Genomic DNA, 13820 nt, shown 5'->3' on the forward strand with positions numbered 1-13820 from the left:
CGTCGAAACATGTCAGGTAAACAAACCTAAAAAATTAGATGTCTGTTAAAAAAGAAAAAAAAAAAAAATACTAACTATATTTAATATAAGACATAATGAACGTAATCGAAATATTAAGAATTAGTTACGGAGACGAAAGCATCAAGGAGTTTCGCCGCCTAGAGAGACTGACACAGAAACGGGCACGCTACAGGAATCACCTGAGGTTCAATCTGCGCTGCCGGGATGAAGAAGTGGTACCGGCCAGCCTGAACATCAAGAACCCGATTCCAACCAGAAACGCGGAAAAGATGATCAGGAAAGTGCGGATGACTCTGGTAAAAGAACGGATACGGTGCACAACGGATAAACTAAACAATATCAACAGCGAACTACACAGGGAGACGGAAACTTTCAAACGCCGGTTTCCCCAAAGCAAGGAAATGGAAATGGCAATACACGGACACTTGGCAGACATACACGAACAGGAATTCACCATGACAAAAACCCGACAAATACGAAAACTGGACAAACTCATCGCATGGAAAAAGAAGGCAGAACCGGAGCACGCGCACATCAACGAAAAATGGATTCATAATATATCAAGGTACAAACTCTCACAAGCAGAACGCAGTATACTGGCAAAAGGACTCAACTACGCTGTCACACCGAACAATATACCTCACGATGAATTCATTCTGGCAACTGAATTAGCATGTGAGAAAATACAGGATCAGGGACAAAAAGCAGCACTAAGAAACGCAATAGCTGGTATATTGAAAACGGCCAAACCACCACCCAGTAACATCACAAAACAGGAAGCCAAAGCCATGAGAACGTTATCAAAAAATAAAGATATCACAATCCTCCCAGCAGATAAAGGCAGGACAACAGTCATTATGGACACGGATGAATATGAACGAAAAATGAATGAATTACTCAGTGACAACGCATTTGAAATATTAAAAAAAGACCCAACAGAAGACAAGAAAAAGAAACTTAAAGCACTACTCAAACCACTACTCAAAGAAAACAAAATAGACAAGCAGGCTTACAATCATTTAGTACCCACAGCCAATGTCATCCCCAGGATTTACGGCACACCAAAAATACACAAACCAGGAACACCATTACGCCCCATAGTAGACAGCATTGGTTCAGTCACATACAACTTATCAAAAGCACTCACCGAAATAATTAAACCATTACTAGGACTCACAGACCAACATTGCAAGAACTCAAAACAACTGGCAGAAGAACTAAAAAACATCAAAATGCAGCAAGATGAAGTTTTCATATCACACGACGTCATATCTCTTTTCACCAGAACACCCACGGAAGCCACCATACAGGTAGTACAAGACAAATTAAAAACAGACAGGACGCTCAAGAAACGCACAAACCTCACTGTACAAGACATCACTCAGCTCCTTCAATTCATCGCCACATCCACATACTTTCAGTTCAGGAATACAATTTACAGACAGAAGGAAGGTTTTGCCATGGGAGACCCACTATCAGCCATCATGTGCGGCTTTTTCATGGAAGATCTGGAGCAGAAAGCACTCACTACAATACCATCGGAATACAGACCAACACTCTGGAAACGGTATGTGGACGACATATTGGAAAAAGTGAAGAGGGGACACACTCAACAGCTCACCGACCATCTCAACACCATAGACAATACCGGCAATATAAAATTCACACATGAAGAAGAGACAGAGCAGTCAATAGCATTTTTGGATTTGAAAATACAACACACGGAAGATGGGGACATCAAAATAAAAGTACACAGGAAACCCACACACACCGACCAATATTTAAACTGGACTTCCGAACACCCCATAATGCACAAAATATCAGTAGTTAGAACATTACATGAACGCACAGCAATAATTACAGATTCACAGGACAAAGAACAGGAGGAACAACATATACAACACGCACTGAAGGCATGTCAATATCCACAATGGGCAATATCCAAAGGGGCGGAACAGGTTAAGAACAACAAAACACAGAAGAAAGGGAAAAAACAAACTAACAAACAAGAACACAGGGGAGTAGTTACATTACCATACATCAGGGGAATAACTGAACGCATTCAAAGAGTAATGAGGAAACACAACATTAACACACCTGTCAAACCACACACAACACTCCGTCAGATCCTGGTTCATCCCAAAGACAGAATACATCCGGACAACAGATGCAACACCATATATGAGATTCCATGCCAATTATGCAATAAAACTTACATTGGGGAAACAGGAAGGAGTTTCAATACAAGAAAAAATGAACATAAGAAAGAGTGCGAAAAGGAGACAGCTACAAGACAAACCCGAACAATAAAAGAAAAGGCACAACAGGAAAATTATAAGTCAGCTATAACAGATCATTGCAAAAGGGAAAATCACATTATGGACTGGGGGAATGCCAGAGTCATCCGCACAGAAGATAACAAACATCAGCGCTGGATCAGGGAGGCCATGGAGATCCGTAAGCGAAGCCCGAGGACCATCAACCGGGATGAGGGAGCATACATGCTCTCCCATACCTGGAGTGCCATCTTGCAGGGGACGAACAGACAGTTTAAGGCGTGACCGACCTGTCAATCCAGACAGGAAGGCCACGCCTTCAGAAACATCAGCTGATAAAAGATGCGTCACCAACAACATCCGGAGACACTCTGAGGAAGACGGAAGTTATACGTCGAAACATGTCAGGTAAACAAACCTAAAAAATTAGATGTCTGTTAAAAAAGAAAAAAAAAAAAAAAAAAAAAAAAAAAAAAAAAAAATACTAACTATATTTAATATAAGACATAATGAACGTAATCGAAATAAGTGTCAAAATACATTCACCCCAGTGACTGTAATGAATATTTCAAAATAGATATTTTGTATTAAAAGTACAGTTATTTCCAAGGTTGAAAACACTACTAGACAAACAGAAAACAGAGAGTATCCATATGTAAATGACCTCAAGGACTTTTGCAAACATTGGCACTTGTCTCAGCTTCAGAGGAACGGGTTCTTTGAAACACTGAAGAAGAAGAAAGAAACCTTTATTTGTCAGAGGCACACTTCAAGCACAGTGAAATTCATCCTCTGCATTTAACCCATCTGAAGCAGTGAACACATGCACACATACTCAGAGCAGTGGGCAGCCACACTACAGCGCCCAGGGAGCAGTCAGGGGTTAGGTACCTTGCTCAAGGGCACCTCAGCCCATGTCAACCTAACTGCATATCTTTGGACTGTGGGGGAAACTGGAGCACCTGGAGGAAACCCACGCAGACACGGGGAGAACATGCAAACTCCACACAGAAAGGCCCTCACTGGCCGCTGGGTTCGAACCCGGAACCTTCTTGCTGTGAGGCAATCATGCTAACCACTACACCACCATGCCGCCCCATTAAGATCCCATTAATTCCAGTGGTGTGTGGAATTAATGGGATCTTTGATACAAACAAACAAACAAACAAACAAACAAAACTAAGGGCAGAAATGGGGGAAGTTCAAGAGCTCAGTGTGATGGCAAAAAATACAAAATGAAAAACTACTATGCACATTCCTAAACCAAACATGATTAAGTGCTTGGGATGCTATTTGACTGAATTCAAATCCTCAACCCAGTCTACTGTAAGCCTGCACCATCCTACCAGTGTGCTCCAGTTACATCTTCTCCCCTGAAGTGTTTGGGCAAGAATAAAGTCTGAACGAGAGGGATGGTATTTGTGTGTGTGTCTGGTATATATTTGTAGCTGATTTAACCAAACCATACATCAGTGTCACATCTTGCAGTGTATGTCTCTAATTCAAGTGGCATGTGGAACAGCTAAAATCTAACAATATCTATAAGTCAGTAAAATTACACTGCTATTAACACTAGAAACAGGAAATGTCTCTGTGATTTAGTATACGGTTAGGAGGCACTGTTAGTGCTACTAGGTCTATGATTGGGTGATTCCATAATTGTGGTGCCATTTAGTCCTTCTCTCAAAATGAAAATGTTCATCATTTTTGAACACTAAATCTAAGAGAACATGTAAGAACTTCATTTTCTATAATATTTCCTTCCTGACAGTTGAAACAGTTTGCTCTTAAATATGTGACAGATTTGAGAGTATCAGGGCTGAGGGTTTTATTTAATAATCGAATTAGCAAATGCACAAAATGGGGTTAAATAGCATCCATGCTAACATCATGAGGACAATATGGACATTTTAAATGGTCCATATTAAAATAGTTATTTTCTTAAAATTAATAATTTACTGGGGTGGTGCAGTGGTTAGTGCTGTCGTCTGACAGCAAGAAGATTCTGGGTTCAAATCTTGCAGCTGACTGGGGCTTTTCTGTGTAGAGTTTGCATGTTCTCCCCGTGTTTGCTCCAGGTGCTCTGGTTTCCTCCAACAGTCCAAAGACATGCAGATTAATTCAGCTAGCCACTAGAAATTACCCATAGGTGTATTTGTCTGTGTGTTAGTGACCTGCCCAGGGTGAACCCTGCCTCTCATCTGAAGTCAGTTGAGATTGGCTCCAGCTTCCCTTGTGACCCTGGTATGGATGGATGGATAAATTTTACTTTTAGTCTATAATTTGGGTAAATGTTCAAAGTGAGCTAGTCAGTATCACTATATCATTGAAAAAATAAGAATGAGAAGAAAACTTGACTTTCTTTTGCTCATGATCTTCAGGGAGTTTGAATGATGCAGTTTCCTATTGAACACGTGACTTGTAGAATATTTAAAATATTTCAGAGGGGTGAATGTGTTCAGGTAAAAGGGCTGAGTGAATGTTGTGATGTGAGAAACTAAAATGTTGATTTTTATTATAATCTATAATGGGTGACTCATGGAAAAAGATGTTTCAAGTATGTGATTCACAAAATGGGGCAGCACGGTAGTGTAGTGGTTAGTACTGTTGCTTCACAGCAAAAAGGTCCTGGGTTCAAGCCCAGTGGCCGATGAGGGCCTTTCTGTGTGGAGTTTGCATGTTCTCCCCGTGTCTGCGTGGGTTTCCTCTGGATGCCCATGCAGACATTGCGTATTTGGACTGCGTGGGTTTCCTCTCGGTTTCCCCCACAGTCCAAAGACATGCAGGTTAGGTTAATTGGTGGCTCTAAATTGACCGTGAGCGTGAATGATTGTTTGTGTCTCTGTGTCAGCCCTGCGATGACCTGGCGATTTGTCCAGGGTGTACCCCGCCTCTCACCCATAGTCAGTTGGGATAGGCTCCAGCTTGCCTGCAACCCTGCACAGGATAAGCAGTTACAGATGATGGATGGATTCACAAAATGCTGTTTTAAGAGCTGTAGATATGTTTTAATTAATGTTTAAATTATTTTCCTTAAACTTATGTTTAAAACATCTTTTGCCTTTCTTATTTTGTTTGTTTCAAGGACCATAAATAAAATGCCTTAAAGGAATTTGATGAGAATTAGAGGTATTACATGATTTTATTTTGTTAGTTTCAAGGACCACAAATACAATGCCTTAAAGGAATTTGATTAGAATTAGAGGTATTACATGATTTTATCTTTATTTATAAATCTTTATTTTTTCTGTAGCTCTTGCAGCAATTGGACACCAATGGACTGGAATTTCAACCTGAAAACCCTTTGATTTGAAAAGTAACTTATAAGGAAGGCAGTTGTTAGGTCAGCCAATAAACCACATGAACTTTCATGAACTTCTTGGGTCAAAGATATTTGTAAATTTAGCTGTAAATCTTTGTAATTAGTTCTTCGTGGGATGGTGTTCCTTTTTCAGAGCAAATAATTTATAGTTATACATAACCAATGGAGCCATCTTAGCTCAAAATAAACATGGCGTTAAGTGCCTCATTGCACATACCACAAAACCTTCAGGAAAATGGCAGGAACCAGACTAACTTTTCATTGTATTTCTCCAGTACTTAAAAGTTTAATACGCTGTTATAAGAACAGCTTTGGGGAGACCTTTTGATGTGTTTCATTGTAAGACTTCTACTGTAAGAGTGTAATGGGTGTAGTAATGAATTACTATACCGTGAGGTTTCGATTTTAAGTAAACTGGTTTTCTGTTCTTTTCTCTGCACATGAAAAGCTGTAAAATTCTCACTTGTAATCTTTACAGATACATGAGATAGAGATTAGGATTAGGCTGAGAGCATTTCAAGAATGTGAAGTATTGCAGTTGCATTGAATTGCAGTGAGCTATGGCATCTTCATCTACACCACATGGTCTCTAGCTCCTTTGAGCCTTGGGAGCAAGAGCAGTCCAGACATGACAGCGATCTTTCCTCTTTCAGCTGGAGAAACTGCAGATGCTGCAGAAGAATGAATAGAAAAAAGTGCACTGAGTGACAGGTAACTGAGACCGTATTTACCCAAACCAGCTGGGATAACATAGAACTGATCTATCTGATTTGACATCTACCTGCAAGCATTGTGTTGCACACTCCTCCCAATCCCAGAAAAAAAGCCATCATCAGGCTACATTACGTAATAGGAAATAGGAGACTTGAATAAAGGGTGAATGTGTGATTGGGCTTTTCCCATCAAACCAGTGGACACTAACTATTCAAAGAACTTTTGACTCAAAGCAGCTCAAGACAACTTCATCATTTTTCTAAAACTTTCCAGCCAGACAGAGATGTATGGCTTTCAAGAAAGTGCAAAACCTTCATGCACACACCTTGAGAAACAAGCTAAGCATCCAAAACATTAGAAAAGGTCTAGATGAACTGCTTCTTATGCGTATGTGCATGTGAGAGAGAGAGAGAGAGAGAGAGAGAGAGAGAGAGAGAGATTACATTTCACTTTGCCCAATTGTCCTCATCAGTAATGTAGTCAAGAGATATGCATATTTAACCTTTTGCCAGTGAAATCCATCGCATCATCATGCAGGAACACTGTTAGTGAAATGACTGACTCCACTGCTGAGCTTACACTGCTAATTCTATCAACAACAGGACCACATGGTGAGGTCACTAATTATCACCATTTTATGCACTATTGTTATGTTCAGCTGTAAGGAGGAAGACCCCAGATGATCAGCAGTTTCTGAAATACTCAAACCAGTCCATCTGGTACCAACACCCATGTCACAGTGAAAGTCATAGAGATCACAATTTTTCCCATTCTGCTATTTGAAGTGAACATTAACTGAAGCTCTTGATTTGCATCTGCATGATTTTATGCATTGTGCTGCTGTCAAGGGATTGGCTGATTAGATAATGCCAAAAAACAGCAGGTGTATGGGTGTACCTAATAAAGTGGCAGGTGAGTGTAGAGCAGTGAAATTGAAAATAAATCTGGACACCTGGCCAAAGCAAGAAAGTGATAAAGAAGTAAACCACTGTTCAATTTCAATCTATTTGCAGGGGAAAAACGTGAAGGTAAAATGTTTGGCACAGAGTAAAATGTATTTAAGAGTAATGCAGATGGCTCTCTCCATCCTTCCTTCTCAATTTCTTTGTATATACTGGAAATTATCTAACTATTCTAAGCCCTCATTGTAGTGTGGTGTGCAGGAATGCATCTCTTCTTACCCACTTTCACCTCTCTCCTCCCTTTAAGATGATCCTCTCTTCCTCAATCCCAGTTTTCCTTCTTCCTTCTCTCTGTCACTCCTGCTCTCCCTAAATCCCCAAAGCAGGAGTGGCTCCCAAAATTCCAGTGACAAGGACTGAAAATCTATATCTAATCATCATCAGTACTAAAAATACTTTAATCAGATAAATCTGTTGAATAAAGTCATTCAAATTGGAGCTATATGTAGGTGCAGAGAGTTATTTAACCTTACTTGACCTATGACATTTGTACAGTTTATAAGGATCAGTGAATGAGCAATTCAAAACAAATACTAAAATGCATCCAGTGTAGTGACAGCTAAATGATAAAATTTGATAGTATCAAAAGATTATCATACTTTTCATGATTGTATAATCACAGAACATTACAAACACACCTCATGGCTCTCTGTTCAGGACAGGTGAGACTCGCCTGACCTGTAATTGCCATGACTATTATTTATCAAAGGGATGCAGTGTAAGGAGTCTCCAGTGTCAGTGCTTTGTAACGTCCAAATGAAAGAAAAGAAAGAGACTGGTGAGGGAACAACTGTTTGCTGTATAGATGCTGATATGATGCAAGTGATAATAGGAACTAACTTGTTTCGAGGACATTCCACAAAATGAAAATGTCAATCTTTAGAAATTAGTTGTTGTAAAATAGACTGTGGTATAAAAGGTATAAAAAACACTTCAGTATCTGTTGTTATAGGAAAAGATAATCAACTACTGATTGAATTGATTGATTAAATGTTTTGTTAAGAAAGCTAGCTGATTAGTAGTTACAAGCCAGCTAGCTATCTACGAGAGCAGGAGGTCATTGGGATGTTGCCAAATATATCTGAGATATAATCGTGCATCCTATACATCCTAGATCCTAGTGGTAGACATGTTTTCTGATTTCTCATCTCTCCCCATATAAATAGATATGTCTCTCTGAACACACACACACACACACACACACAAATACAGACAGACCGGAAGTGAGACAATGATTAATTTTTTGTTTCTACTTCAGGATAATGCAAGAACCGAACAAATATTATTAGTGAAATATAATCTGTGAATCTCAAAATTCCGATAAATTAAACGTGAATAGAAAAAGAGGTCGGTACTTCAATAAAAGCAACGTCTTTCTGCTCAACTTTAACAAAGTCCTGTGGGATCTTAAACAAACAGTAGAATGTGACTTCCACCCATAAACATGAGCCTTGCAATTACCCTAAAGTTAGAGTCCACACACACACACACAACCACAGTGTGGAGGAATTTCTGGTTATAAATAAATCTCCGAAATGACCCACCTACACTTATACCCCATAATGGCAGAGTAAAACAAATGCACTCTATTATCTATGCCTGAGGGTGTGCGTGTGTGTATGTATAGACTGGGGGTACTGAATGTTGCTTCTTCCCTGAAGGAACAAAGTGAACCATTCATTGAACCTGTCAGGGCAAGAATCTCACATACTCACCTCAGAGCAGAGCGACACACAGAGCACTCATACATACATAACTCTATTGCTTTCTGCCTCTCTCTAGCTTAGGCATAAATACACAGAGTCATCAGTTCATTTACTACTATCATTTGATCTCATCTCTCTTATTCTTGCTGTCTTCCTTTCCTCTCTCAGCATTATTTCAAAAAAGACTTGACTGCACAGTTGCTGCTAAACGCCAGACATCTGGACCGAATCCTTTGTAGACATAATCACACACACACACACACACACACACACACACACACACACACACACCTCCAGCCAAGTCAACTCTAACACAGTAAATTAGTGAGCTCTTATGGTAGCTCGTACTAAAGACCTTCATTTAGAAATCGTAGCACTCAGACAACAGTAAACTGCTTGCCTTTGGACATCATACAGCGGTGCTTGAAAGTTTGTGAACCCTTTAGAATTTTCTATATTTCTGCATAAATATGACCTAAAACATTATCAGATTTTCACACAAGTCCTAAAAGTAGACAAAGAGAACCCAGTTAAACAAATGAGACAAAAAATATTATACTTGGTCATTTATTTATTGAGGAAAATGATCCAACATTACATATCTGTGAGTGGCAAAAGTATGAACCTCTAGGATTAGCAGTTAATTTGAAGGTGAAATTAGAGTCAGGTGTTTTCAATCAATAGGATGACAATCAGGTGTGAGTGGGCACCCTGTTTTATTTAAAGAACAGGGATCTATCAAAGTCTGATCTTCACAACACATTTGTGGAAGTGTATCATGGCACGAACAAAGGAGATTTCTGAGGACCTCAGAACAAGCATTGTTGATGCTCATCAGGCTGGAAAAGCTTACAAAACCATCTCTAAAGAGTTTGAACTCCACCAATACACAGTCAGACACATTGTGTACAAATGGAGGAAATTCAAGACCATTGTTACCCTCCCCAGGAGTGGTCGACCAACAAAAATCACTCCAAGAGCAAGGCGTGTAATAGTCGGCAAGGTCACAAAGGACCCCAGGGTAACTTCTAAGCAACTGAAAGCCTCTCTCATATTGGCTAATGTTAATGTTCATGAGTCCACCATCAGGAGAACACTGAACAACAATGGTGTGCATGGCAGGGTTGCAAGGAGAAAGCCACTGCTCTCCAAAAAGAATATTGCTGCTTGTCTACAGTTCGCTAAAGATCATGTGGACAAGCCAGAAGGCTATTGGAAAAATGTTTTGTGGACGGATGAGACCAAAATAGAACTTTTTAGTTTCAATGAGAAGTGTTATGTTTGGAGAAAGGAAAACACTGCATTCCAGCATAAGAGCCTTATCCCATCTGTGAAACATGGTGGTGGTAGTCTCATGGTTTGGGCCTGTTTTGCTGCATCTGGGCCAGGATGGCTTGCCATCGTTGATGGAACAATGAATCCTGAATTATACCAGCAAATTCTAAAGGAAAATGTCAGGACATCTATCCATGAACTGAATCTCAAGAGAAGGTGGGTCATGCAGCAAGACAATGACCCTAAGCACACAAGTCGTTCTACCAAAGAATAGTTAAAGAAGAATAAAGTTAATATTTTGGAATGGCCAAGTCAAAGTCCTGGCCTTAATCCAATCGAAATGTTGTGGAAGGACCTGAAGCGAGCAGTTCATGTGAGGAAACCCACCGACATCCTAGAGTTGAAGCTGTTCTGTATGGCAGAATGGGCTAAAATTCCTCCAAGTTGGTGTGTAGGACTGATCAACAGTTACCGGAAACATTTAGTTGCAGTTATTGCTGCACAAGGGGGTCACACCAGATACTGAAAGCAAAAGTTCACATACTTTTGCCACTCACGAATATGTAATATTGGATCATTTTCCTCAATAAATAAATGACCAAGTATAATATTTTTGTCTCATTTGTTTAACTGGGTTCCTCTTTATCTACTTTTAGAACTTGTGTGAAAATCTGGTGATGTTTTAGGTCATATTTATGCAGAAATATAGAAAACTCTAAAGGGTTCACAAACTTTCAAGCACTATTGTATGCAATTTCATTTTAGTGACATATCAGCTTCTATGAAGAAAAAAGGTCAAAGCCTAAATAAAGTCTGTCTGGTCTTGCCTTTATGCCTATACTCGAGCATGCACTGTTTATGTCTCAGGCCTCAGTGGGGGCTAGTTTGCGCCTGGCATGAGTGCGTCATGGACCAAATCAGGTGATGGGGGAGGGGGTGTCCTAATGAATCACATACGGATGCTACTCTCCTCCACTAGTCAAATACTCTGATTCCTTAGCACCTCTGTGCTACTTTATTGCCTGGATTTAGCCTGACAGCAGAACAGAGATAATTTCTGCACTTATGACTCACTTTCTGCTGCTGTAGATAGTCCTGTATAGCTATGTCAAGATTTGCACTTTGATTTGCACAGCAAGTAGGTTCTGAGTTCGAACCTGCTAGTCCATCAGGGATCTTTGTGTGGAGCTTGAATGTTCTCCTCATGCCTTTGTGAGTTTTCTCCGGGTGCTCCGGTTTCCTCCCATAGTGCAAAGACATGCAGTTTAGGTAAACTGGATACTCTAAATTCCCCATAGATGTGAACGTGAGTGTGAATGACTGTCTGTCTGTCTGTCCCGTGATAGATCAGTGATCTGTCCAGGGTGTACCCCACCTCTCACCCAGTGTCAGCTGGAATTAACTCCATCTTAGCCTCAACCCTCAGTGGATAAGCAGCACAGAAAATGAACGAACGAACGAATGAACAGGGGTGATTCTTTGTTGAAACGACTGTGCTCAGAAAGTAACATTTGCAAATGTGCAAGAATTTGCACAACTGAAGCTTTCTTGAAAAGTTTCAAGGGGTAGGGTTAAGGTAAGAGTTAGTACTTTTCTTACAATTCCTTGCAATGAAAATGCACAAAAATATCTTCTGTTTGTTTGTGTTTATATGATCAAGAGTTTAGTCTGGACTGAGAATGATAGAGACAGATAGAGACACACAGAGAGAAACAGACAAAAACAGAGTATGAAAAACAAGCTGAGATAAGAGTGTGAGACATGTCCTAGCCTGCTGCTGGGAGTGATAGTAAGCTAATGGTTTAACATTTAATGTTTGATATATTTCTAATGAAAATGCCACTGTAAATGCAGTCTTTGTGTGTGTGATTTCTGACCCCAGTACAGGAACTCAGCCATCTATCCGACCCTAGTTTAATAAGAGCTTCACTACCAGCCGGATGCAACAACCAGAATATAGGCTTCCTGGGGGCGCGGCCTGGTAAGCACACAAACTTCCAGTCACTGCCCACTCTCTCTAGAGGGCCCGCCCACTCGTGTTGGAGGAAAGCGCTTCCGCTCTCCCAGCTGTGCAAACTTCACAGCTGGCTAACTCCAGGCGTCTTGTTTAAACTTAATTTGCAAGACAAATGCGCGAAAAAAAACATACAAGTAAACAAATGTGTACGGCGTGCTAAATCAGGCAAATAAACCAGTGCACTGTGTCGTTATATTGAGTGGAAAGTGCAGTGATATGTTGTGATCGGGATCCGATTTTATACCATTGGATTATAAATAAAGACAGCTGCTCACGAGTTTACCTTATGAAAGTCTTCCTTTTTTATATAAAATCAGAAGAATCAAATGATTCTGGTCTTTCTGTCATGAGTGATCAATCTGAAATGAATAAACACTTACCACATTAGTGAGAAAGTCGGACTCGTTCAGGTCCTCCAGATCCAACAGGTTGGGATTTGGGAAAAGTTTGTCCGAGGCGAAACTGTCCAATATGGTGTCCATACTGGTGATGAACAGAACTTGATCTGATAAATAACGTCTCAATTGGGTAAGGATGCACACCAGAATCTACAATCTAAATAAAATCAGACAGAAAATTGCAGCCCTTCTGCAGCTAAGCCACTCGCACTCGTGTGATCTGTGATGTCTCGTTCATCCGAGGCGGAATAACTGCTGCCTGAGTCACTCTGTCCAGGTCAGTCTGAGTGAATTAAAGCGAGCCGTATGCTCGTGTCTCTGCTAAATGTCTCATTCATCAGCGCTATCCCCAAGGAGCAACAGAGGTCATGAATATTATAATAAGCCCCACCTCACTTTCTCTTTTTAAACACGCTCCGTTCACGCCCACTATGCTTAAAGCGACAGTACTCATTTACTGAGGGCTTCGATATCTGGGAGATTCGATTAACTGCAAGAAAGATCATCTAAAGCGTATAAAGCACATGAAATGTTTTCCTTTTTAGTATTTCGTTCATGGTGTACCTTTCATAGGTACCCCTTTTCGATCAACAGGGAACAGGTTCTTGAACCGGTTCTGTTCAGGATTCTTTGAACCTTGGTGCCAGCTAGTGAACCAGCTCACATTGTTCACCAGTTTTGAACAGAACTGTTGTAATCAAGGATGTGTCATGAGCAGAAGGTGTTGAAAAATTCACAAGGGAGTAAACAGTAGTAGCAAGATGGCAGTGCATTGACTACCTGCGAGCTTTTGTTCTGTTATTGCAGATATTTGTTTCTGGTCCATTTTTTCTGAAGATGTATCCATTTCCCTTGCATTCTCCATCACCGCGTTCTGCTTCCTCTCCAAACTAATGACATGCCCACTGATATCACAGTTCGCGCTGGAAAAACCAGCTATATTTTAGTTCCAGCTGGGAACCAACTTTTCAGGTTCTGAACCTATTTATTTTTGTTTGAAATGCTCTGAATGGTTCAAAATTTGCTGCGTGAATCAGAAGGAAACCTGTTCCCTGTCGGTCAAAAAGGGGTATTAGTCATCTTCAGTAACTGTTTCATCCTGGTGGATCTGGATCCAGATCCACTGGGT

The 13820-nt window shown here is 40.4% G+C and overlaps 1 protein-coding gene across 3 annotated transcripts in view; it reads right to left on the reverse strand.

The window, feature by feature from the left end:
- creb3l1 (cAMP responsive element binding protein 3-like 1) overlaps nucleotides 1–13030 on the reverse strand; it is a 79227-nt gene extending 66197 nt beyond the window's left edge. The window contains exon 1 of one of the 3 annotated variants that reach the window (XM_060912093.1): nucleotides 12674–13030. In XM_060912093.1, coding sequence (XP_060768076.1) covers nucleotides 12674–12775 — 102 coding nt within the window. In that variant the 5' untranslated portion in view covers nucleotides 12776–13030. Of the gene's footprint in view, nucleotides 1–200; nucleotides 2371–12153; nucleotides 12167–12673 lie in introns of those variants that run through there. The other 2 variants (XM_060912095.1, XM_060912094.1) reach the window with 2 other exon arrangements.
- Nucleotides 13031–13820: the final 790 nt, after the last annotated feature.

The sequence above is a fragment of the Neoarius graeffei genome, chromosome 27 (genome assembly GCF_027579695.1).
Source record: "Neoarius graeffei isolate fNeoGra1 chromosome 27, fNeoGra1.pri, whole genome shotgun sequence".
In the NCBI taxonomy this organism is placed as follows: Eukaryota; Metazoa; Chordata; class Actinopteri; order Siluriformes; family Ariidae; genus Neoarius; species Neoarius graeffei.